This window comes from Eucyclogobius newberryi, unplaced genomic scaffold, assembly GCF_026437365.1.
Source record: "Eucyclogobius newberryi isolate DKJ021-1_F unplaced genomic scaffold, fEucNew1.0.hap1 SCAF_17, whole genome shotgun sequence".
Classification (NCBI taxonomy): Eukaryota; Metazoa; Chordata; class Actinopteri; order Gobiiformes; family Gobiidae; genus Eucyclogobius; species Eucyclogobius newberryi.
Genome location: NW_027315801.1, coordinates 27,367,048 through 27,391,871, shown reverse-complemented (window position 1 = coordinate 27,391,871; position 24,824 = coordinate 27,367,048). Strand labels below are relative to the sequence as shown.

At 40.0% G+C, this 24,824-nt stretch overlaps 2 protein-coding genes across 2 annotated transcripts; one reads left to right on the top strand and one right to left on the bottom strand.

Annotated features, from left to right (window-relative positions):
* Window positions 1-87: 87 nt before the first annotated feature.
* Window positions 88-2,445, bottom strand: LOC140363276 (glucose-induced degradation protein 8-A homolog). Its single transcript, XM_072449751.1, has 5 exons — window positions 2,305-2,445; window positions 1,622-1,743; window positions 1,307-1,503; window positions 1,008-1,205; window positions 88-901 (listed from the first exon to the last, which is right to left on the bottom strand). Exons 2-5 carry the CDS (start codon window positions 1,737-1,739, stop codon window positions 728-730), a joined length of 687 nt encoding a protein of 228 aa, XP_072305852.1. The 5' UTR covers window positions 1,740-1,743; window positions 2,305-2,445; the 3' UTR covers window positions 88-727.
* Window positions 2,446-6,080: 3,635 nt separating this feature from the next.
* Window positions 6,081-24,311, top strand: dnah12 (dynein, axonemal, heavy chain 12). Its single transcript, XM_072450236.1, has 70 exons — window positions 6,081-6,270; window positions 6,346-6,409; window positions 6,481-6,639; window positions 6,714-6,906; window positions 6,985-7,173; window positions 7,250-7,403; window positions 7,472-7,563; window positions 7,645-7,823; window positions 7,937-8,072; window positions 8,160-8,285; window positions 8,360-8,494; window positions 8,582-8,775; window positions 8,844-9,066; window positions 9,142-9,327; window positions 9,408-9,608; window positions 9,693-9,887; window positions 9,976-10,097; window positions 10,180-10,315; window positions 10,538-10,684; window positions 10,769-10,882; window positions 10,972-11,128; window positions 11,204-11,376; window positions 11,463-11,615; window positions 11,691-11,930; window positions 12,020-12,265; window positions 12,342-12,461; window positions 12,543-12,652; window positions 12,746-12,926; window positions 13,002-13,142; window positions 13,207-13,290; window positions 13,364-13,552; window positions 13,654-13,773; window positions 13,859-14,041; window positions 14,120-14,271; window positions 14,386-14,524; window positions 14,606-14,772; window positions 14,909-15,164; window positions 15,241-15,537; window positions 15,620-15,798; window positions 15,905-16,097; window positions 16,168-16,329; window positions 16,530-16,724; window positions 16,811-16,944; window positions 17,015-17,177; window positions 17,733-17,813; window positions 17,904-18,080; window positions 18,182-18,313; window positions 18,392-18,481; window positions 18,569-18,709; window positions 18,790-19,031; window positions 19,122-19,269; window positions 19,342-19,487; window positions 19,557-19,771; window positions 19,852-20,044; window positions 20,136-20,328; window positions 20,410-20,582; window positions 20,686-20,826; window positions 20,896-21,054; window positions 21,143-21,438; window positions 21,560-21,813; window positions 21,898-22,038; window positions 22,158-22,295; window positions 22,420-22,653; window positions 22,748-22,936; window positions 23,015-23,118; window positions 23,196-23,400; window positions 23,488-23,625; window positions 23,721-23,812; window positions 23,889-23,956; window positions 24,074-24,311. Exons 1-70 carry the CDS (start codon window positions 6,081-6,083, stop codon window positions 24,265-24,267), a joined length of 11,553 nt encoding a protein of 3,850 aa, XP_072306337.1. The 3' UTR covers window positions 24,268-24,311.
* The last annotated feature ends 513 nt before the right edge of the window (window positions 24,312-24,824 follow it).

Genomic DNA, 24,824 nt, shown 5'->3' with positions numbered 1-24,824 from the left:
TATTGTAGTAAAGATTACAAGCAGTGTCTGGAAATGAAAATTCCAAAAACTAAATGGCAGGTTTGTACAGTAAATAATGTGACATCACCATTTATAAAACGTGTTTTATTTGCAAACTGATACAGGAGGAAAACAGCAGACCATATAGTAGGCACATGTTCCAAAAGGGCTGTTTTAACTCTTAAAACTGTGTTTATGTACATTTGAGCAGTTCACATTTGATCTTAATAAACATTTTACAGTAAGAAAGAGTTGCAGTTAAGCTTGTAGTAAAAGGTTTTCAAAATGCTTCAACCCAGCTAATAACATATTCAACAGCAAATAAATCGCATTTACCTATAAAAACCTCTAATGTGGCAATTGTCAAAGTGTGGGTGTTTCTAAGAAATGTAATGGGTGCTATCTATAAGCCCCCCCCTGCAAGTGGTTATGATAACAGTCAAACATGACAGCCTAATTTAGGCTTCATTCATACTTCCTTTCTTTAACTTTCTCTGCGACTAGACAGAAAAAAAATGTTTAACGGAACTTAACATGAGAAATACATTTATGCATTGAAATGTATGTAAGTAAAAACATGGATATGTGTGTATTGTATACCATGTATCCAGATCAAAGAAAGAAACCCTTACAAAACAAAAGGTTGTACTAAATGAGCAAGTTTGTTGACATATAAATTAAGTAAAGATCTCTCCAGTCTCTACTGTTCTGGTTCAGTGAAGGTTCCTTATTTCAGGTCTTCAATGGTGCCTTTGCTGAGGTCTGTCATTTTGTGGTACTTTACTTTCTTTTGGTCGAGCTCATTTTGAGCCCACAGTAGTAGCTTGAGGAGCTTGGCAAGCTTTGGAGTAGACTCTCTGTTTTCATAGTCCAACACAGACTGATTTACTTCACTCCATACCTAAAAAAAAAAACAGATACATACAGTTAAAAATAAACACTATTGGCCAAAAAACACAATACATTATATATTATATAATTCAAAAAAATATTTTGGAAAATATTACCTTTTGTCTTTGCATCATATTGAGCAAATCTCCAAAAGGTGATTCCTCTGGGTTGTCAAACGCCAGTAGAGCAAGTGTCCTTTCCATTTCAGTCAGGCACTCTCGGCTGTCCTCGCCTTGCTCCGCTAACTGGGCTTGGGCAAACTCGAGGGCCGCTTCAGTCTCCCGTAACCGAATAAGCTCTATTAGGTGTTGTTGCTGCAAAAAGAATCATGAAGAAAACAATATGTTTTGTTGTTGTTTTTTTACTCAAATGCATGAAGATCCAGCATTTTTCATTGGTTCACCCAAAAATGTACCTGAAGATGAAAGTAGAGATAACGATTGGTGTCCAGCAGCTCTGGGTGCAAGCCGTTAAGAAGTGCAATAGCATCCTGGATCTGCCCCTTCAAGATCATCTCCCTGATCTTAATCCGTTCATTAAGAGAGTCCAAATCTACACAAGGCTCAATCCCAGACTCCATACGAAACTTCTCTGCAGCTTCCTTAAAGCCCTCTGGAAAAGAAAAGCAACTTAAATGGACTGTATATCAGAAAAAAATACAAATAGACAGATATTGTGATTGTAAATAAATGTTAAAAGATATATAAAAACAGAAAAAAAGACACTGTACCGGTCACTAAGTAATTCATAATCAGCCTGTTCATATCCGCTCTTTGAATATGGACATTGTTGATCTTATCCATCCATTCCTCTCTTGTTATGTCCTCTGGTTTATCCGCATAACTCATTATCCTGAAAAGTAAAAAAAAAACAAAAAACATTGAATTTATTTTATACGGTAACCGTATACGTGTACCGTGGGTTCTCTCCGGGTTCTCCACCGTCCAAAGACATGCATGTGTAAGGCAAAAGTGGCAACTCTAACTTGCCCCTAGTGAATGAATGTATGAGTGAATGTTTGTCTAGCTGTGTTGACTCCGTGACGAGCTGGGCCCCTGTCCAGGGTGAACCCCGCGGTCAGTGGGATAAGCTCCAGTCACCCGCGCCACTAACGGGAACAAGCGGTAGAAAAGACATGAACGAAGCACGTTCTTTCCCTTAAGAATAAAGACATTATTTAATTCGCCCCCTTCTGTTTCTTTGGATCATAGTCTACGACCCAATGCCACAGCCTGTAGTAACAACAACTGCACCAATAGCTAGCTATCACTGTATTTTCAAATACAGGCATTTGGCTGTTACATGGCTTTATCGTTATCTATAAAACTGATCTTCGTTGTTAGTAGTTACTTTTGTTATTATAAAAGTCGATTATTCGATCTCAAAATAATAATTTTAAAGTAGTAACGTTACCTTGTTTTGTTTCTTCGGCAACAGCCAGCAGCTAATAAGCTAGCGGAAAAGCTTTTTCGTCAACTTCCGGTCATTTTTGTTGAATTGGCAAAAAACTAAACTGCCACAACGAGTTCAACAGCGCCATCTATTGCTAGGTTTCAGATTACATCATAAACTTGTAGAGTGCAATACAATAACGTAAAATGAATTCAGCTTGCAGTAAAATTGCTTTTTACAAAAACTTGATGTTAGCTGTAGCTGTTAACGACTTTAAATTAAAAGGGGATTTATTTCCATTCACTTCCAGCCCCTCCTCCTGTTATATATAAAAGCAAAGTTTATCAAGTAAGGCATGCATAAATTAAGAATTTACTGATAAAATAAAAATGAACTTGGTCTCTCAACCTCTACAGATGGTTGGAAATAGTGCAAAAAAGTGAACAGTGCAATGAATAGTATTGTTGAATAGTTGTTAAAGTGGCAAGTGTTAAGTGTTCATGAGTCTAAGGGCAGAGGGAAAGAAACTGTTCTTTTGGCGGAAGGTTCTGGTCAGGATGGACCGCCTCCTGCCTGAGGGGAGTGGCTCAAATAGTCCATGTCCAGGGTGAGAAAGGTCAGCCGTGATCCGACCTGCTCGTCCCTGAGTCCTGGAGATGTACCGGTCCTGTGTAGTTATGAGTAACATTTTGAATGAATAGGTGTTGGTACAGTTAATTATTGGTCAATTCAATAATCCACAATGATTCAGACATCGTCTTGGAGCTGCAGTCTAAAGGCACACATCACACAGGCTATTATGTTTAAAGGTAAGGTAAAGTTATCTATAGTTTTCAGATCTTATCTCATTTTTTATTACTGAAAATTTGTCACTGCAATTTAACATGCAATAAAACTCTGACATAGGTAAACATTTACAAATCTGTGAGGCTCATCCTCACCAGTGCCTTCTCCCTCATCCTCACCAGTGCCTCCTCCCTCATCCTCACCAGTGCCTCCTCCCTCATCCTCAACAGTGCCTCCTCACCAGTGCCTCCTCCCTCATCCTCACCAGTTTTTCCTCCCTCATCCTCACCAGTGCCTTCTCCCTCATCCTCACCAGTGCCTCCTCCCTCATCCTCACCAGTGCCTCCTCCCTCATCCTCACCAGTGCCTCCTCCCTCATCCTCACCAGTGCCTTCTCCCTCATCCTCACCAGTGCCTCCTCCCTCATCCTCACCAGTGCCTCCTCCCTCATCCTCACCAGTGCCTCCTCCCTCCTCCTCACCAGTGCCTCCTCCCTCATCCTCACCAGTGCCTCCTCCCTCCTCCTCACCAGTGCCTCCTCCCTCATCCTCACCAGTGCCTCCTCCCTCATCCTCACCAGTGCCTCCTCCCTCATCCTCACCAGTGCCTTCTCCCTCATCCTCACCAGTGCCTCCTCCCTCATCCTCACCAGTGCCTCCTCCCTCATCCTCACCAGTGCCTCCTCCCTCCTCCTCACCAGTGCCTCCTCCCTCATCCTCACCAGTGCCTCCTCCCTCATCCTCACCAGTGCCTTCTCCCTCATCCTCACCAGTGCCTCCTCCCAGGGACAATGATATTTACTTTAGACTAGTAAATAAAGACCCACCTTTTGAGAAAGACAAACTCTTTTCAATTTCAGCATTCCTTGGTAATTGTTTGCAGAAGTGTAAGAACGTTATCATTGAAGTTTGTCAGTTTTTCAATGTTGATTATTGTATTCTAATTATAATTCAAAATGTCGATTGTTTATGGAGCCAAAACCAAACAAATAAAGAGATAGTTCAACATTTGTAAACCAGATTTTTGCGGATCAGAAGTTTGGGAAATGTACTGTTAATGAAAGTAATATCTTCGTCTGCATTGATGCGGTCCCTGCATCGGACTGTTGTGGTGAAGAAGGAGCTGAGTCGAAAGACAAATCTCTCGTCAATCTACGTTCCTACCCTCACCTACGGTCATGAGCTTTGGGTAAAGACTGAAAGGACAAGATTGCGGACACAAGCGGTCGAAATGTGTTTCCTCTGCAGGGTGGCTGGGTGCTCCCTTGGAGATAGGATGAGGAGCTCAGTCACACAGAAGGAGCTTGGAGTAGAGCCACTACTCCTCCACTTTGAGAGGAGCCAGCTGAGGTGGCTCGGGCATCAGTTCTGGATACCTGGGCGCCTCCCTGGGAGGTGTTTTGGGCATGTCCCGCCGGGAAGAGGCCCCGTGGAAGACCCAGGACACACTAGAGGGACTATGTCTCTCAGCTGGCCTGGGAACGCCTCGAGATCCCCCCGGAGGAGCTGGAGGAATTGTCTGGGGAGAGGGAAGTCTGGGAATCCCTGCTTAGACTGCTGCCCCCGGATAAGCGGAAGAAAATGGATGGTTGGATGAAACAAATATCAGCCTCCATCTGAAATTATGATATTAATGAAACCTGTATTTTACTTAAGCATGTCTTCAAAACAATTTTCACCATATAGTATCAATGTTTCTATAAGCTGCCAGTTTTTCATTCGGTTTGAATGTTTTCTTATTGTGTTTGAACAAATATGTTTTTAATAACCACCTACAATGATTCTCACAACTAAAACACAATTTAATAAAAATATGAATAATAAATAAATAATCGCATAATGTTTTTATTTTATTTTATTTTTATAAGGGTACGTAGATATTCATTAAAGCAAGGTATCACAGGTTGCATCTCTTGTCCGATTTTCTTCATTCAAAGTTCCTTTTGTAGATAATTCTTGCTGTTTTTGGTGTTCCTGTAATATCTTCGTGTTGTTGTTGTTGTTGTTGTGCTACGTTTAATGGTGATTGGCAGCCAACTGAAAAGGCGCATTTACATATTTGTACGTCTTTAAAGCATGTGTTTCACGCTATACCGTCCTTCGTCAAAGTTTTTCACATATCTTGGCCTGGAATGTTGGTGATCGGCGACATCCATCGTCGCGGCCTCATCGTCGCGGCCTCATCGTCATGGCAACTGTACACAATACGGCCATGCATCACGCAGTCACGCACAATGGCTTCATCCGTCTGCACAGCATCTAGTTTACGGATATTTTCTGTGACGTTTCCGCGTGAGCAACGTGTTCTTTCATTCACGTGCATTTGCTTTGAAGTGTGTTTTCTTTGAAGCGCTTCCGTGTGCGCGGTGTTTTTCGGGACGGTGAGAGTTTCTCCCGGTTAAGCTCTGCGGGGTTGGCGGACACTCTTGAATCCATTTATATTTACCTAACGTTACATGCCAGTGTTTATTTGCCCAAAATGGCAAACTCTGATAGATCTAGCAAAAGAAATGATGGTTTGCCAAAGTTTCCTGTCCTGCCACCAATCGATACAAAGCAGGTCGATGCTGTCAAGGAGACGTGCATGTTGTATAACCAGAGACTGCTGGAGCGTCGAAAAAAGAAAATGAAAAGCAACCAGCACCGTATGTTATTGTACGTTTCCTAACAGTTTGCAAAGAGTTTCTCCTCAAATCAGCACACGCAATCATCTGTTGTATTATTTACCAGCCTGTGTTCTGTATGATACAGGATGTCCAGAGCGTTGGAAGACTACAGAGAGAGCTTGGACATGGAACCAAGGCCCTCATCGCCAGAGCCAATGTTCCCACCTTCTGTAAGACACACACAGTCTATAGAATAAGATGCTATAATCTTTCACGCATCCACCTAACAATGTTTTTAATTTGACACAGATGATGAGTGAAGACCGGAAGGAACGGGTTGGTCAACCAGTTTATCATGTTTAGTCGACTTTCGGTTATGTATAATAAAATGTACTTCTATTTTCAGATGAATTATGCATTTTTAAAGAAATGTGTGGAAAGTGGCCCTTTTGCTTCAATGCAACAAGAGTGGCTGGACTCCATCACTGACCGACTCCTGCCTGCGCTTAAAAATACTCCGAGAACACAGGCACTGCTACATGAGCTCTGCTCTGAAGTGAGTGAGGAGTTCCTCAGTGCTGTTGTCACACATACCGGTACTTCCATATTCAACTTTTTCAATTTGTGCTTGCGCCTATAAATGTTTTACTTGAATTATTCTTATTAATCAGTGGGCTCAACTTTAAAAGAACCACCTGAACCGAGTAGTGAGCAACCAGACGTTACTCCACCTGAGTAAGTAACTCAAATGATAAAAATGCATCAAACTCTGCATCATATTGTAAATAATGTGTCTTGTGCAACAGAATGCTGGATTTCTCACAGCCTTGGCACAAGAGCTTTGTTCAAAGCCACAAGAAGATGAAAACAAATTTGCACATTCTTCGTCCAGTGATGCAGTTGATACTTGACATCAGCTACACCACATTTTTGCCAATCGTCTTGGTTGATCTTTCAGGATACAGGTACAGGAACAACATCAACATATTAATCATAATTCCAATATATATTTATGTCATGATTTATTATGCTGATTCAGGGCTTCAGGACCTGTCGACTGTAAAAGTTTGCACGATAAAATGGCTTTGGAGTGTAAGAGAATAGAAGAGCGTATAATGAACACTTGGTTTCCTAAAATTATCCATCTGCTAACCACAAAAGAGACGATAGGCATTAAAGAAGATAAATTGGACTCTTTCTACAACTGCGCATCCACACTCATGTCCAATTTGGTGAGACTGATGTTTAACTTTGAAATACTTAAATACACAGCTCATTTCATTTTTCTTATTTAAACCTGTATTTTACAGCTTAAATCCCTGCTTCATACAAGTATGGAGCATTATGTCATACTCTTTGATCCAAATAATCACCATATCCTGCCTTTGTTCCGAATGTCTCTGACATTTGATGATGAGAAGATGGAGATCTACCCAACCTTACAAGATCTAGAAGGAGCCATTTTTGGTATTCTTAATTCAATAACAAGTACATTGCAGGTAAGTGTGGCTCCGACTGTTTTTTCAAACGGATTTAATGTGTTGTTTTAATGATGCATATTCAATATTTTTTCAGACAGTGCAGACTGTCCAATCATGGTTAGCAGGGTCAACATCCTCTTTTGTGGATGCTAAAGTGGCTGATCATAAATTGGGAAGGGCCAAAGCCATATTGAAGAAAGCGGTAGAAAAACATTTAGAAGAACCAGAGAAACATTTCCAAACTTATGGTAATATTGTACAAATCATTTCTTTTCATTTTCTTATAAAAGATTACTATAAATATTCACGTTTACAGTGGATAACTATGCATGGCTTGTCGACGGAACAGCACAAAGTCAAGTGAAGCTGTTTATGGAGGAGGAGCACTCCTTCGACGAATACACACAGGTATTGAAAAATAGGTTAAACAATACTGTAGCTATTATAAATATATAACCAGATATATCAATATTTACCTGATTTTTTAAGAAAGTGGAGGAGTTCTTCCGTTTGTCCAAAAAGATTTTCAACCTTCCAATCAAAGTCCACTTCACAATGGTCCATCTGGATTGTGAAGAGCTAAAGCAGGGACTGGCCAGCAAAGCGAAACACTTTGCTGAAGTGCTCATAAAGAAAGTAGTTGACGATCACCGAGTGCTGAATCTGAAGTAAGTGACTGAAGTATTCACATATCATGAATTACATACCTTTTTTAAAGCATTGAAATAATATTACATTGACTCCACATGTCATTTATATAATGTTCTATATGTGTTTGCAGGATCTGTTCAGAATTTGAAGCAATTAAGAAAAAAGCTCAGGAAGTACCAAAGAACTCAGAGGAAATTATTCAAATGATTGAATACATCAAATTTACCAAAACTACAGGTCTCTCACAACTGAAGGACAGAATATCCGTGAGTAAAATGCTTCTGCTACCACTGATGAGGATTTCCCATTCTTTTCCTTCATATAACATACTGCGTGTAATGTATCTGCAAAAGGAATCCCTCGACAGATTATTGTACCTTCTGGATGTCCACATATTTGATCCAGCGGATTTGACCCTTCATGTCACTTTATTTCTGTGGGCGCAAAAAATCCTGAAGGCATTTGAACTGGGTGATCAGGTAATCATCTTCCCTCTTCATATACTATAAAATCAATACTTCTTATCATAATACACCGTGTTGTGTTCATCCAGGTGATAGAGAAAGCTAAACGTAAAGGAGAACGTGAGCTGATTGCCAGAAGAGAAAAACTAATGGTAGAGTTGGCGAAATTAGGCCAAAGAGTCATGGATTTCTCAGAATGTGCAGAGCTGGATTTGATTCCACAGGTTAAAATACTATTGGATATTACTGAATATAGTCATATAGTCATATAAATATTTTCTTCTAATCATTCACAACTGGTCTCTTTGCAGTATGTGGCAGATGTCCGGACTGTTCAGAAACTGATCCAGGAGACAGAGGAAGTGATAGAATACATCAACAAAGAAGAAACACTTTACAAAATGGACCTGACCAGTTACCCGGAAGTAGATTCTATTCAAGAGAGCATTGAACCTTACCAGAAACTGTTTGGGCTTGTGCTGAAGTGGCAGCGCACTCAAAAAACGTACGATCTATTGCTTTGCGTTTAGTTTATTTGTTCAAATCTGTGACATTAATATTGCCTCTGTGTAGATGGATGGATGGAACTTTCCAAGGTCTAAACGGAGAAAGCATGGAGGTGGAAGTGGATGAATTCTACAGGAGCATTTTCAAGACGTTAAAGGTTTTTCAGCAGAAACAAAATAAAGCTGAACAAGAAACGGATAAAGCAAAGGAAGATGAAGATTCAATCAAAAAAAACAGCCCCAGTGTGACTTTGTGCAGTACTGTATTAGGAGAGGTCAAAGAGTTCAAGGTATGTGACATAGTACTTACTTCAAATGCTTTTTTTTTTTTAGCCTGAGAGAACGTCATGATACTTGTATTGCAGGGGACTGTTCCTCTTGTGTCCATTTTGTGCAACCCGGGCATCAGACAGCGCCATTGGGACCAAATGTCAGAAATAGTTGGGTATGACCTCACTCCAGACTCTGGCACCACGCTCCGAAAAATCCTGAAACAAAACCTCACCCCGTACACAGAGAAATTGGAGTCAATCAGTGCCTCAGCGAGTAAAGTAAGTGCATTTACAGTATCGGTGACATTTTTAGCTATTCACAATTATCATGTTTCCTTCGTGGTTCTCCATCATTGCAGGAGTTTTCGCTGGAGAAAGCTATGCAGACGATGTTGACTATATGGAATGGTGTTGCTTTCCACCACCAGCCTTACAGAGAGACTGGTGTGTCTATTCTAACAGCGCTGGATGAGATTCAAACTATGCTGGACGACCAAATAGTTAAAACTCAGACAATGAGGAGCTCACCATTTAGTAAACCGTTTGAACATGAAATTAAGGCAGGTTACTGGAAATGTGCAAAATGTTAAAGAATATTAAAGGACAAGTATAGTTTGAATTTCTTTCTTTTTTTATTTTCATAGAGTTGGGAAGAGCGACTGCTTCGTATTCAAGAAACTATTGATGAGTGGCTAAAGGTGCAGGCCCAGTGGCTTTACCTGGAACCCATCTTCTCCTCTCAGGACATCATGCAGCAGATTCCAAAGGAAGGTCAACTTTTCCAAACTGTGGACAAAGTCTGGAAAGAAGTCATGGCACACTGCGTCAAGGACTCTAAGGTATTTATGTATTTCATGTTGTAATTAGCGTTATTGCCGTTATATGAGCATTTAAAAGGAAATGTATTATGCACTTCTTGCTTCATAGATCTTGGCAGCAACCTCGATGCCCAATTTACTTGAGAATCTAAAAGAATCCAATAACCTATTGGACATTATTATGAAAGGTCTAAATGCGTATCTCGAAATGAAGCGAATTTTCTTCCCAAGGTAAATTGACGATGCTCTCTGTAGTTCCAAATACCAAAATGTACACAATACTATTAAGATGTGTTACTATTTCTGTTATCAGGTTCTTTTTCTTGTCAAATGATGAAATGTTGGAGATTTTGTCAGAGACCAAAGATCCATTGCGAGTTCAGCCTCATCTCAAAAAGTGTTTTGAGGGGATCTCTAAACTGGACTTCTTACCCAATTTGGATATCCAGGTAAACATCCTGCTCTTCAAAGCAATTTTACTGGAATTCTATGGAATATCTTTAGAGCGGTAGCAGGACAGAGGCACATGGGATTTATGAAAGTTTAACAAGCCAATAAATCATTTCTGATCATCTCTTTAGAAAGCGTGTTTCTGGGCCTTCGTCCACATTCTGCCCATTTAATTGAACATTACAGTGACAGCCCAACCTAATAATCGTTCTCTCTTCTAGGCCATGTACAGCAGTGAAGGGGAGCGCATTGCCCTTGTCGGCAAAATTTCCACATCTGAGGCCAAAGGGGCGGTGGAGAAGTGGCTGGTGCAGGTGGAGGATTTGATGCTGCGCAGTGTCAAGGATGTGATTGCGCGTTCGAAAGACGTTAGTGAATTCATTCAGTACATCACTACTATGGACTAAAGTTCTTGCGCGTGTCATTTAACGATGTGATTCTGCCCTCTCCAGGCCTATGCCGAGACCGACCGCAACCAGTGGGTGAGGGATTGGCCTGGGCAGGTGGTGCTTTGTACTTCACAAATCTTCTGGACATTGGAAGTACATGAAGCTATTAAAGCAGGGGTTAGTTTAAAATAACAGTAGTTAGTATTTTTCTGTCAAGATGCTCTAAAGAATATGGAACAGACTTAAATTCCTTTTTTGTTGTGTAGAGTTTGAAAAAATACTACGATCAGCTCCTGAGTCAATTGAACGGTATTGTGGAGCTCGTGAGGGGAAAATTACCCAAGCAAACCCGAACCACTCTGGGCGCGCTGGTCACAATAGATGTACATGCCAGAGATGTCATCCTGGAGCTGATTGAGAAAGGTATCCAGTCACAGAACACTTTCATTTTAAGTTTGTTTTTGCACTATATATTTTCTAAATACCGACTGCCAACAGGTGTATCCAAAGAAAACGACTTCCAGTGGCTCGCCCAGCTTCGGTACTATTGGAACAACGACAATGTCCGTGTCCGAATTATCAACTGCGATGTAAAGTATGCTTATGAATATCTTGGCAACTCTCCACGTTTGGTCATCACTCCACTCACGGACAGATGCTACAGAACTCTGGTAAATCTAAAGCATTCAGTAGCTTAAAAATAACATACAGCATTCTCTATCTTGCTAAATCATTTGTTTTTTGTTTTTGTTTTTAGATTGGAGCTTTCTACCTAAACCTGGGCGGTGCTCCTGAGGGTCCAGCAGGAACTGGGAAAACTGAAACCACAAAGGATTTGGCCAAAGCACTTGCTGTTCAGTGTGTCGTCTTCAACTGTTCAGATGGATTGGATTATCTTGCAATGGGCAAGGTAAGAGCGACTGTTATATCATGGTAAACCTGCAAGCACGTGGTCAACACTTTGTTCATTTCCCTTGTCTTGCAGTTTTTCAAAGGTCTGGCATCATCAGGGGCGTGGGCGTGTTTTGATGAGTTCAACCGAATCGAGCTGGAAGTACTTTCTGTAGTGGCTCAACAAGTGCTGTGTATTCAGAGAGCCATCGAGCAGGACCTGGAGTATTTTGATTTTGAAGGGACAACACTCAAACTCAATCCCAACTGCTTTGTGTCCATCACCATGAACCCAGGCTATGCAGGGCGTTCTGAACTACCCGACAATCTTAAGGTAAACAAAACACCTCTTTGTCACATTTATTGAGTATTTATCTATTTTTTTTATTTTATTTACCTTGACGTCAAACGTTTCTTTCCCAGGTTTTGTTCCGAACTGTTGCCATGATGGTCCCGAACTACGCTTTGATTGCTGAGATCTCGCTGTATTCGTACGGGTTTCTGAATGCCAAACCACTGTCGGTGAAGATAGTAATGACCTATAGGCTGTGCTCAGAACAACTCTCCTCTCAGTTTCACTACGACTACGGCATGAGGGCTGTGAAAGCTGTTCTTGTGGCAGCAGGAAATCTCAAACTCAAGTATCCAAATGAGAATGAGGACATACTGGTATGAATTGTCAACATGCATTTACAACGTGTGTTTTAGAGCATTTTGTAATATGGTTTTTCATATATTTCTGTAGCTCTTAAGGTCCATAAAGGATGTTAATGAGCCTAAATTTCTGTCCCATGATATTCCCCTTTTCAATGGGATTACCAGTGATTTGTTTCCCGGGATCTCCCTTGCTGAAGCTGACTATGAGGTATTCACATTTTATTAATCTGTTTGTTTTTATTTGTATGTATTTATTTGAAATGATAATCATCTATCATCCTTTTTATAGTTGTTTTATGCAGCTGCATTAGAGTGCTGCAAAAATCATAATGTCCAACCTACTCAAGTATTTTTAGAGAAGATGATTCAATCATATGAGATGATGATCGTGAGACATGGGTATGTTTGTTTTCTCTGTCAATAATACAAAAATGTAAATGATACACATAGCATATAATTATTCTTACATCCATTTATGTTTATCTCTGCCAGTTTCATGTTGGTTGGAGAGTCCTTTGCAGGGAAGACAAAAGTTCTTCATGTTCTAGCAGACACACTGACGCTCATGAATGAACAGGGTCATGAGGAGGAGAAGATCATTTACAGGACACTGAACCCCAAATCTATCACTATGGGACAGCTATTCGGGCAATTTGATTTGGTTTCCCATGAGGTACATTACTGTCTAACCGTAGACATTTTATAAAATAGCCTTCATGTGGTACAATTCTTTCTTTTTTTTAAACAGTGGACAGATGGTATTGTGGCTAACACGTTTCGGGAATTTGCATCAGCCGAGACTCCAGATCGCAAATGGGTGGTGTTTGATGGGCCCATAGATACACTGTGGATTGAGAGCATGAACACAGTACTTGATGATAACAAAAAGGTGAGGGAAATGATCCGTCTTGTCTGTATTTGCACACTTTTTAAACTTGAATTGACCCTTACAGCTGTGTCTGATGAGCGGTGAGATCATTCAAATGTCCAATCAAATGAGTCTGATCTTTGAGGCCATGGATCTTTCGCAAGCTTCTGTAAGTAGGCCAGATACTATGGTTTATCTTAGTATATGAGCATGCAGTTGTATTTACTGTGATTGTTCTGCAGCCTGCCACAGTCAGCAGATGTGGTATGATCTACATGGAGCCATCGCAGTTAGGTTGGGAGCCTTTAGTTCTTTCCTGGATCAACACTCTTCCAGAGAATTTACAAAGTCCAGAGTGCCGGACCCTATTGTTAGGACTATTCCACTGGCTTGTATCCCCTGCACTGAGAATGATGCGCAAAAATTGCAAGGTAGCTTAAGCATGAAAATGAAATGAAATGTAAACTTATAATTTACATCATCCTTAATGTTAAACGTGTTTTGTTTTGTTTTTTCTTTGTTTTTTTTACAGGAAGTTGTCCCGACTAGTAGCAGTAACACTGTGACGTCATTGTGTCGGCTGTTTGAAATGCTGTTAACTGAACCTGTTAAGACAAGCCCTGGGATGGATATCCTTCGTGTTTGGGTCATGGTAAATTGAGATTTTTTCTTTTTTTTTGCAGCTTTTAATCACTTTTCTCCAGCTTGTTTATATAACCTCTATCTTTCTCCCACAGGCTGCCTTTTCCTTCTCCTTGGTGTGGTCAGTAGGAGGCAGTGGTGATACACAGAGTAGAGCGAGGTTTAGTGAATTCATCAGATCCTTTTTAAAAGGAAGGTCAGGCCCCATACCTGAGAGTGTAGGGAAATGGGACTGTCCATTAGATGAAAAAGGACTAGTTTACGACTACTATTATGAGGTACTACTGTTATTAATTACTTTTATACAATTGCCTTAATTACTACATTAAATTAAGCTAATGAGTGTTTTTGTACAGTTTCAAGGTAGAGGTCGCTGGATTCACTGGAATGAAAGCATCAAGAACATCAACCTGGGGGACAAAAACACCAAAGTGCAATCGATAATTGTTCCCACAATTGACACTGTTCGTTACACATACCTTATGGATCTATGCATCACATATGGAGTGTAAGGATCTTTTTCTAGCATTACATACCATTCTGAAATAGACGTACAGTATTTTGAAGGTTTAAGGTGCAATAACATGCTTTTTTTTTTTTACTGTGTTTAATCGCTGTTCAGGCCTGGTTTGTTTGTCGGCCCCACTGGCACTGGCAAGTCTGTGTATGTCAAGGACAAACTAATGAACAATTTGGACAAAGATCTCTACCTACCCTTTTTCATCAACTTTTCAGCACGTACAAGTTCCAATCAGATACAGGTAAGCCTTCAGAGTTTCAAAAGTTTTCTTCAAAATCCAAACCAAAATGTGTACTTTGTGTATTTTTTTTGTTTTTTCCAGAACATCATTATGTCCAAATTAGATAAGCGAAGAAAGGGAGTCTATGGGCCCCCTATGGGAAAGAAGTGCATCATATTTGTTGATGATGTGAATATGCCAGCCCTGGAACAGTTTGGAGCACAACCACCAGTGGAACTTCTCAGACAATACATCGACCATAATAACTGGTACTAAATTTGCTTTAATTAATGGAATATCATTGAATGGAATACAATATAATACCGTATAATATTATACAAGATTGTAATTAGTATTTAGTATTGTCTATTTGATTATTATTTACATTCATATATATTTTTGTAGGTATGATCTTAAGGACACATCTAGGATCTCTCTCGTAGACATTCAGCTTATCTCTGCAATGGGTCCTCCTGGTGGTGGAAGAAATGCAGTTACGTCTCGCTTCCTGAGACACTTCAACATTTTCAGCATTAACTCCTTCAGTGATGACACAATGGTTCACATATTCTCCAACATAGTGTCATTTTATCTAAAAAACAATGAGTTTTCTTCTGAATATTTCACTATTGGCAATCAAATCGTCACAGCCACCATGGAGGTAAGTTCTACTAAATCACCATTGTCGCATATTATTGCTGCATACAGTTTTCAATGATGTGCTTTGGTGTGCACAGGTCTACAAGGCGGCCATGGAGAATCTGCTTCCGACTCCAGCTAAATCACATTACACTTTTAACTTGCGTGACTTCTCCAGAGTGATCCAGGGCTGTCTGCTGCTGAAGAAACAGTCACTTAAAAGCAGACAAACTATGATCCGCTTGTTTGTTCATGAAGTTTTCCGAGTCTATTACGACCGTTTGGTAGATGACAGTGACCGCACATGGCTTTACGGACTTATGAGCAGCATTCTGCAAGAAATCTTTAAGCTGTCATTTGAGACAGTCTTTGAACATCTAAAAACAGGCAATCAAGTAAGTTCAAAAACAGTCTTCAAACTTGATGTAATATGTTTTAGGTGAATTAATTAATTAAATATATATTTTTTTTTAATAGCTCGTAGAAGAGGACATGCAAAATCTTTTATTTGGTGACTACATGAACCCTGACTTGGAAGATGATGACCGTCTGTATGCTGAAATACCATCAATGGAAAGTTTTGCTCAGGTGGTGGAATCCTGTTTGGTAGAATACAACCAGATGAACAAGAGCCGCATGAACCTTGTAATATTCCGGTAATTTATTATTTTATTATATACTACAGTGTTATTTTCCCCCCGTGTTTAATAGATCAAGACTTATGTCGTTTGTTGATTTAAATATATTGTCTTTGTCATATAGATATGTTTTGGAGCACCTGTCGCGCATCAGTCGTGTGTTAAAGCAGCCTGGAGGGAACGCTCTGCTGGTGGGTTTGGGAGGCAGCGGTCGACAGTCCATAACCCGTTTGGCCGCTTTTATGGCCCACATGACCATGTTTCAGCCGGAAATCTCCAAGAGCTACGGCATGACCGAATGGAGGGATGATCTCAAGGTGACCATTACACAAATGTCAAGGAAGGTTTATAATGTAGATGTGTAAGCTAACTCTGAATTTGATGTAGATGCTGATGAAAAATGCTGGAGTGAAAAGTCAGAAGACAGTGTTCCTCCTCACAGATACTCAGATCAAAGATGAAGCGTTTCTTGAAGACGTGGACAGTGTGCTGAACACTGGAGAGGTTCCTAATCTTTTCGCTTCAGATGAAAAGCAAGAAATCATGGAGGTACAGTATACTAAAACTAACTGCAGTCTCTTGGCCAGGTTGATCTTCAAAAAGAGATTGTTAAGCTCAATGAGTTTAAACCTGGCTAAATAACTACATAAAATATTTAAGTAAACTAATAAAAACCACTGACACGATTTTAAGCCATCACTCTAATTTGTTACCTCTTTTGTTATTAGTTTGTTTTTATTCTTTTATAGGCCGTACGCCCAATTGCTCAGGCTGGCAACAAGAACGTGGAACTGAGTCCTTTGACTCTGTTTGCCTTTTTTATTGCACACTGCAGAGAAAACCTGCACATTGTCGTAGCTTTCAGCCCAATCGGAAGTGCATTTCGAAACAGACTACGGCAGTTTCCATCTCTCGTTAATTGCTGCACTATTGACTGGTTCCAGGTAAATTAAAATGTGACAGAATATGCGCATGAAAATCCATCATGTAGTTAATTTGAAATGTATTTGTCCTTTATCTTGTACATTAGCCATGGCCAGAAGAGGCGCTTGAGAAAGTGGCAGTCTCATTCTTGAAGTCATTAGAAATGAGTGAAACAGAGCAAAACGAGGTTATACCTATATGTAAAACATTCCACACGTCTACAAAGCAGCTTTCAACAAGGTATGACTGGAAGATTGCATTTCCATTTTCCTTGTTTTTTTCAATTGACTAAATAAACTGTTACTTGCAGATTTCTGTCAGAACTTGGTCGCTATAATTATGTGACACCAACATCCTATCTGGAGCTCATGGAGGCTTTTCGGCAACTCCTCACTGCAAAAAGAGACATTGTTATGAAGGCAAAGCAACGTTATACCAATGGTCTGGATAAACTTGCTTTTGCTGAATCTCAGGTACTGTATATTGCACAATATTGCCGTATTTATGCAAGTGTGGTCAAGAACCAAAGAACTCGTTTTCTAATCTCAGCACAAATATTCTGTAGCAAATTCTCAGATGCTCAACTTACAAATGAATGCAGTGGGTGTGTATAGAATGATGTTCTCATTTAGTGACTGTACTGTCTGAGAAAGCTTAGTCCACAAAAGCTGAGCACAAAAATCAATAGTTGAGAGTCAGAGAGTCTGTTCATTTTTCATGTCACTGCATGGCACAATCACATGAACTGTAGAACAAAGAACAAACTGAACTGAACAAAATTGTCTCAGTGGGCACAAAGATTGTAGAGAGACCCCAGAATCCCCTGAGTCAACTGTACAGAGCCCGGACACTTATCAAAGCCAGAAGTATAGTGTCAGGGCCCCAATATCCTCTGAGCTCACAGTTTAAGCGCATCATCGACTCCGGGAGATGATACAGAGTTCAGCTGACAATAGTCTGTTGTTTTTTGCCATACATTTTTATCTTGGTAAATGGTAAAGATTCTATTCTATTTTGTTTACCTTAAGGTTGGAGAGATGAAGCAGCAACTGGTGGACCTACAGCCCAAACTGGAACAGGCTAAAATTGACAATACCAAAATGATGGGGGTGGGTATATTCTAATTGTTTTGCGGTTGTTGTTGTTGTTGTTGTTGTTGTTGTTGTTTTCTTTACTTGCTTTACTCTAATGCATTTCAGATTATTGAAGTAGAGTCGGTTGAAGTGGAAGCTAAGAGTAAAATTGTTCGTGTTGATGAGGAAGCAGCGACTGCAAAGGCAAATGTGGCCCAGGCTTTAAAGAATGAGTGTGAGGCTGATTTGGCGGAAGCCATCCCTGCTCTTGAGGCAGCACTTTCAGCCTTAAATACTTTGAAGGTTGGTATTTTCTCTTTTAATCAATAATATATGTAACAGCCATAGAAACTATTGTACAGTAAGTTGACCTTTCACTAAATTAAGCTGCTTCTATGTTTCAGCCTTCTGATGTCACTATTGTGAAGTCCATGAAAAACCCACCGTCCGGAGTGAAGCTTGTGATGTCTGCTGTGTGTGTCATGAAGGATATAAAGCCAGATAAAATCGCTGACCCTGCTGGAACTGGGAAAAAAGTTAGACTGAAATATTCCTTACATTTTACAGTTTTTACAGTCAACAATATGCTCATGATCGTGTGTTACATTTTATAGGAGTTAGACTACTGGGGACCAAGCAAGAAGCTATTGGGTGATATTAACTTTTTACGAGATCTCAAAGAGTATGACAAGGACAATATACCCGTATGTTCTCTTGAAAACATGATTTGATATTCAATCATATTATACCCTTTATAAATAAATATTTACCACATCTTTCTTCCTTTGTAGGCATCTGTGATGCAAAAGATTCGCAGTGAGTTCATGACTAATCCAGATTTCGACCCCAGTAAAGTGGCTAAAGCGTCTTCAGCAGCTGAAGGCCTTTGTAAATGGATACAAGCAATGGAGGTGTATGACAGAGTGGCCAAGGTCTGGTGTGACTGAGCTTTTCATATAGTTTCTCAAGTGAAGGTGTTTTCGTGTTAAATTGAAAATGTATGTGCCAATAGGTTGTAGCTCCAAAGAAAGCCAATTTGGCTGTTGCTGAAGGGTCTCTTGCGGACACTATGGCTCTGTTGGACCAGAAGAGAGCTGTGCTCAAAGAGGTTGAGGATCGTTTAGCTGCTCTTCAAAAAACATTTGAAGAAAAGACTGAAGAGAAGGCAAAATTAGAGTTGCAGGTGGATATGTGTGCAAAAAAACTGGAAAGAGCCGAAAAGCTTATTGGTGGCCTGGGAGGAGAGAAGACAAGGTAAAGAAAGGGCAAAATATGTTCACCTTGGGAAAATCTGTTACAATAACTTTGCTTTGCTTAAAAAGTTTACATTTATGTATGTTTCAGGTGGCGTAAAGCAGCAGTAAACCTTCAGAATACTTATGACAACCTGACTGGGGATGTCATCATTTCGGCTGGTGTCATTGCTTACCTGGGAGCCTTTACTGCAGGCTTCAGACAGGACTGTACAAAAGACTGGACCAACCTCTGCAAAGTATGTAAAACAGTTGATGAAAAAAGCTTCATAATAAGCAAATTATATGAACTATCTAACTTCTATTTACAGTCAAGAAATATTCCCTCATCTGATGAGTTTTCCCTTAGTAAAACTCTGGGAGATCCAATTAAAATCAGGGCTTGGAATATCGCAGGCCTTCCCAATGACAGCTTTTCCATTGACAATGGAGTTATTGTCAGTAATTCAAGAAGATGGTAAATATTTCTAATAAATGCATGTATAAATGTTGGTCAATATCATCTAATATATGTGTGCTATTTTAGGCCTTTAATGATTGATCCTCAAGGCCAGGCTAACAAGTGGGTGAAGAATTCAGAAAAGGACAACAACTTGAGTGTCATAAAGTTGACAGATGGAGATTATATGAGGACGTTGGAAAATTGTATTCAGTTCGGCACCCCACTCCTGCTTGAAAATGTGGGAGAAGACCTTGACCCTTCGTTGGAGCCGCTGCTCCTTAAGCAGATATTCAAACAAGGTGATTCAAATGTACCTAAGAAGAACCATCTCTTTGATATGTTATATTAACTAGTATTTTTTTTACTCTACTATTTTTAGGAGGGGTAGACTGTATAAGACTTGGAGAGAGTGTGATAGAGTACTCTTCAGATTTCCGTTTCTACATGACTACTAAACTTAGAAACCCACACTATATGCCTGAACTATCCACCAAAGTGTCTCTACTCAATTTCATGATAACCCCTGAAGGCCTAGAGGACCAGCTTTTGGGGATTGTGGTTGCCAAGGAAAGGTAGTCATCAAAATATGATGCCACAGCCATAGCATGTTTATACAATGCCTGTTGGAGTTTAAGGATAATTGTTTGTGCATTTCCTCCACAGTCCTGAGCTGGAGGAGGAAAGAAATGCCCTAATCCTACAATCAGCTGCCAATAATAGACAGTTGAAAGAAATTGAAGACAATATACTGGAAACATTACAGTCCTCAGAGGGGAATATCCTGGAAGATGAGTCTGCAATTAAGATTTTAGATTCTGCAAAGATTGTGTCCGATGAGATAACCAAAAAACAAGCGGTTTGCAAACCAAATTGTTAAAAACAATAACATAAATATTACAGTACTTAAGACTTTAAAATACTGATCTTGTGTTTTCAGATTGCACAGAAAACAGAGATCAAAATTGCCGAATCGAGAGAAGGCTACAGACCAATAGCAAAGCATTCATCTACATTGTTTTTCACTATTGCTGACTTGACTAATATAGACCCAATGTACCAGTATTCACTGAGCTGGTTTGTCAACCTATATATTAATTCTATCCAAGACAGGTAAGCATTAACTTTATTTAACTTACTTAACTTTAACATGATTATAATGAAACATATACACACATTATTCATGTTATCTATTTCATGATCTAATTTCTATCAGTAATAAGTCCAAGATCCTGGAGAAGCGTCTTCGGTACCTCATCGATCATTTCACCTACAATTTGTACTCCAATGTCTGCCGCTCACTGTTTGAGAAAGACAAACTCCTCTTTTCATTCCTCCTCTGCTCTAATCTACTATTGTAAGTATATTATTACAAAACATACACAATTGTATTACCAGATTGGATATTGATGTCTTGTGTATTCAGGGCGAAGAATGATATCGAATACACAGAGTTCATGTTTTTGCTGACTGGAGGAGTGGGTCTACAAAACACCACCCCCAACCCTGACCCCACTTGGCTTCAGGAGAAGAACTGGGATAAGATCTGCAGAGCCAATGAACTCCGAGGATTACAGGGCATAAAGTAAGTTAAGTCTTAACTTTTTGAACTCTCTACACTTTCCTACTCTTTTAAATTATAGTTGGTTTAATAACAATTTTATGCTGCGTAGAAACGCTTTCATCAATGACCCCGGGGCATTCAAGCCGATATATGATAGCAAAAATCCAGAAAAAGTTCCTCTGCCTGCACCCTGGTGTGAAAAACTCAATGAGCTTCAGAAGATTATCATAGTTCGCTGTCTACGGCCTGATAAGATGGTACCGGCCATTACAAAATATGTGACTGACAAACTGGGGAAGACGTTTGTCCAACCGCCTCCATTTGATTTGAGTAAAAGTTACCAAGACTCTAACGCCACCATTCCACTTGTGTTTGTTCTGTGTCCTGGAGCGGATCCTATGTCAAGTAAGTGTTTTTGTATGGTCACCGTTCAAATTCACTGCCTAATTTGTCCTCATCAAGCCCTATCTTATTGGACCTCTGCTTCCAATTTTCTTCCAACCTTAACAAATTATTCTATCCAAAGGTTTGCTCAAATTTGCCACTGACAAGAACATGGCGGCTTCAAAGTTCCAGTCCATTTCTTTGGGGCAAGGCCAAGGTCCCATTGCAGCAAAAATGATCTCCACAGCGATGCAGGACGGGTCATGGGTGTGTCTGCAAAATGTTCACTTGGCCGTTTCTTGGATGTCCACTCTAGAGAAAATCTGCGAAGACCTAAGCCCAGAAACATGCCATCCAAGTTTTAGACTTTGGCTCACGAGTTACCCATCTGACCAGGTATTACACTAGTCTGTTTGTTAAAAGCCTTCTTTTGTAAACTGTAATTCAAAAATAATGATATGATGTAAATTGTTTCGTCAGTTTCCAGTGACAATTCTGCAAAATGGTGTTAAAATGACAAACGAGCCTCCAACTGGTCTTCGATTAAATTTGCTCCAGTCTTATCTGACGGATCCCATTTCCGAGTCGGAATTCTTCGGCAACTGTCCCAATAAAGAGCTGGTGAGCAATTTAGAACTTTATTGTCGAAAATGTTGATTTTTCAGTTTGTTGCTTGTTTGCAATTGAAAAATGTAATCGATTTATGTAATGAGTGAAACCTTTGTGATTTTATCTTTCAGATCTGGGAGAAGCTCTTGTATGGACTGTGCTTCTTCCACGCTCTTGTTCAGGAGAGAAAGAAATTTGGTCCACTGGGTTGGAATATTCCATATGGTTTTAACGAGTCTGACCTGCGCATAAGCATCAGACAGCTCCAGGTATTGTTGTTTTTGTTATTTTAATATTTATTACGTGTATATATAGATATATCATGAAATAAGCAACAAAATGATGTGTTAAACGTCGATTTCAAACGTTTTCTCTCTTAATTTTTCTCTTTAGCTGTTTGTCAATGAATCGGACGAGGTGCCGTTTGAAGCTATAACCTACTTGACTGGAGAGTGCAACTATGGTGGCCGCGTGACTGACGACTGGGACAGACGACTGCTGTTGACCATTTTAGCAGATTTTTACAACTGCGACATCATCGAGAAACCTCACTACACCTTCTCACCCAGTGGAGATTACTGCGCACCACCAAAGTCTCAATATGAAGAATACATCGAGTATATCAAGGTGAGACAATCGTGGAAAGGGAAGGGAATTAGTGAAAGTGATAATATTTGTCCTATTTATACTATTTATATTGTGTCTGTGCCATGTTTTGCAGGAACTGCCGGTCAGCCAACACCCAGAGATTTTTGGGATGCACGAAAATGTTGATATTTCAAAGGATCTACAGCAAACAAAACTGTTATTTTATTCATTGCTGCTTACTCAAGGAGGTGGGGGGAAAAGAGGAAGCAGCTCTGGGAGTGACAACGCACTTTATGACATAGCTAGTAATATTCTTACCCAGGTATACACAAAAATGCAATACACCCTCATATTATTATTTTTCAGTGTCCATCATCTTTGTTTGTTTGTTTATTTCTAGCTGCCAGATAATTTTGACATTGAAGCGGCTCTTTTGAAATTCCCTGTTCAGTATGAGGAGAGTATGAACACTGTACTGGTCCAAGAGATGGAGCGTTACAACACGTAAACACCAAAACTGCCTCTACAAAACGTTTTCCGCTTTCAATTTTTGCCGTTAATACATTATTTTATGTTGTTAGGTTGTGCACTACGATCCGCGTTAGCATCCAGAACCTCCTCAAAGCCATCAAGGGGTTAGTCGTGATGGATGCTGAGCTGGAGGCGGTGGCTGGCAGTTTAATGGTGGGGAAGGTGCCAGAACGCTGGGCCAAGCGCTCCTATCCCAGTCTCAAACCCTTGGGCAGCTACATTACTGAGTTCCTTGCAAGGCTAAAGTTTTTGCAAGTAAGATTTGACTTTACAAAGACATTGAACTCTTAATTGGAAGTTTATTGAAAGGCATTTATTTGTGTTGTTTGCCATTGTCAACAGACGTGGCATGACCGAAATAAGCCTAACGTGTTTTGGCTGTCTGGATTCTTCTTCACTCAAGCTTTCCTCACTGGTGCAATGCAAAACTATGCAAGAAAGTACCGGATCCCTATTGACTTACTCGGGTTTGATTATGAGGTGAAATCATTGTTTGTGTGTGTGTTTTTTTTTTATCTTAATTCAAACTTTTAAAATGTGTGTTGAGGTTTTTTTTTTTTTTTTTTTGGCTAAAGGTTCTTTCTATCGATGAGTCGGACGCGTCGCCTGAAGATGGCGTCTACGTTCATGGACTGTTTTTGGATGGAGCGCGATGGGACAGAGATAGGTAAGACAAATACACAATGGAACAACTGCATTCTTATTAATTGTCTTGTTAAAACATGTTTGTTTGTTTTTGTTAGTGGCGTTCTGGGTGAACAATACCCCAAAGTCCTTTTTGATTCAATGCCAATTCTCTGGATCAAACCAAGTAAGAAAATAATCTTGAGTCATTTCAAACCACTGTCATGTTTGTGCTGAGTAGCAACTAGAAATGAATATACATTTAGTTGCCACATATCTTTATTATCTGTTTTTACCCTCACAGTTGAAAAGAAGAACATCATCCAGTCTGCAAAGTTCTACGTTTGTCCACTTTACAAAACCAGTGAGAGAAAAGGAACTCTGTCGACCACAGGCCACTCTACTAACTTTGTCATTACTATGATGCTGCCAACAAGCCAGAGGCCTCAACACTGGGTCAAACGTGGAGTAGCCATGCTTTGTCAGCTTGATGACTAATAGTGGGTTCACACCAAAGAATCGGTCAGGGGCGTTTGAGATGCTGATGCTGCTTCCCCTTCAGATCCACGCAGACTTCCCCGACGCACACGACGCCCATACACAAAGCTTGTGGCTGTTGTCGTGTATTTGCCGCAAGTTTTCTGGTTGCTGTGTGTTGCGGAGATGTGCATAGATTTGATGGGTAAACATAAGCCAGCCTTCAAAACATCCTGACGCGCGTCCACATTGACTTTGAATGTAAACTTGACGCTTTGACGCTGCGGTGAGAACGTCTAATCAAACAATGCAAAATAGAAACAACGTTTAAAGGTTGGTCAGTTACATTCCACTTTACGCTCCAGGAGGAGGCATCTGGTGAAAATCAGGGTGAAATTTCAAATAGAAACTATTTGTTCTCCTGGTTTCTTCAATATACTGCAATACTGTAGCAGCAACAGTACTCTATATGGACACTGGGGAGTGTTGTATCCTTATTACAATTATTGAAAAGATTTGAGCTCATAGTTGGAACAGATTTTTCGCTCAACATATCTTCCCTGTTAATTTTTATTGTC

What these genes read in the sequence shown, in the direction of transcription:
- LOC140363276 (XM_072449751.1), bottom strand. Translation starts at nt 1,739, where the DNA reads ATGAGTTATGCGGATAAACCAGAGGACATAACAAGAGAGGAATGGATG. An exon ending in TATGAATTACTTAGTGACCG is followed by an intron (nt 1,504 to 1,621) that starts GTACAGTGTCTT and finishes TTTCTTTTCCAG; the next exon opens with AGGGCTTTAAGGAAGCTGCA. An exon ending in ATATGATGCAAAGACAAAAG is followed by an intron (nt 902 to 1,007) that starts GTAATATTTTCC and finishes TTTTTTTTTTAG; the next exon opens with GTATGGAGTGAAGTAAATCA.
- dnah12 (XM_072450236.1), top strand. Translation starts at nt 6,081, where the DNA reads ATGAATTATGCATTTTTAAAGAAATGTGTGGAAAGTGGCCCTTTTGCT. An exon ending in CGTTTGAACATGAAATTAAG is followed by an intron (nt 9,609 to 9,692) that starts GCAGGTTACTGG and finishes TTATTTTCATAG; the next exon opens with AGTTGGGAAGAGCGACTGCT. An exon ending in TGTATGACAGAGTGGCCAAG is followed by an intron (nt 18,710 to 18,789) that starts GTCTGGTGTGAC and finishes ATGTGCCAATAG; the next exon opens with GTTGTAGCTCCAAAGAAAGC.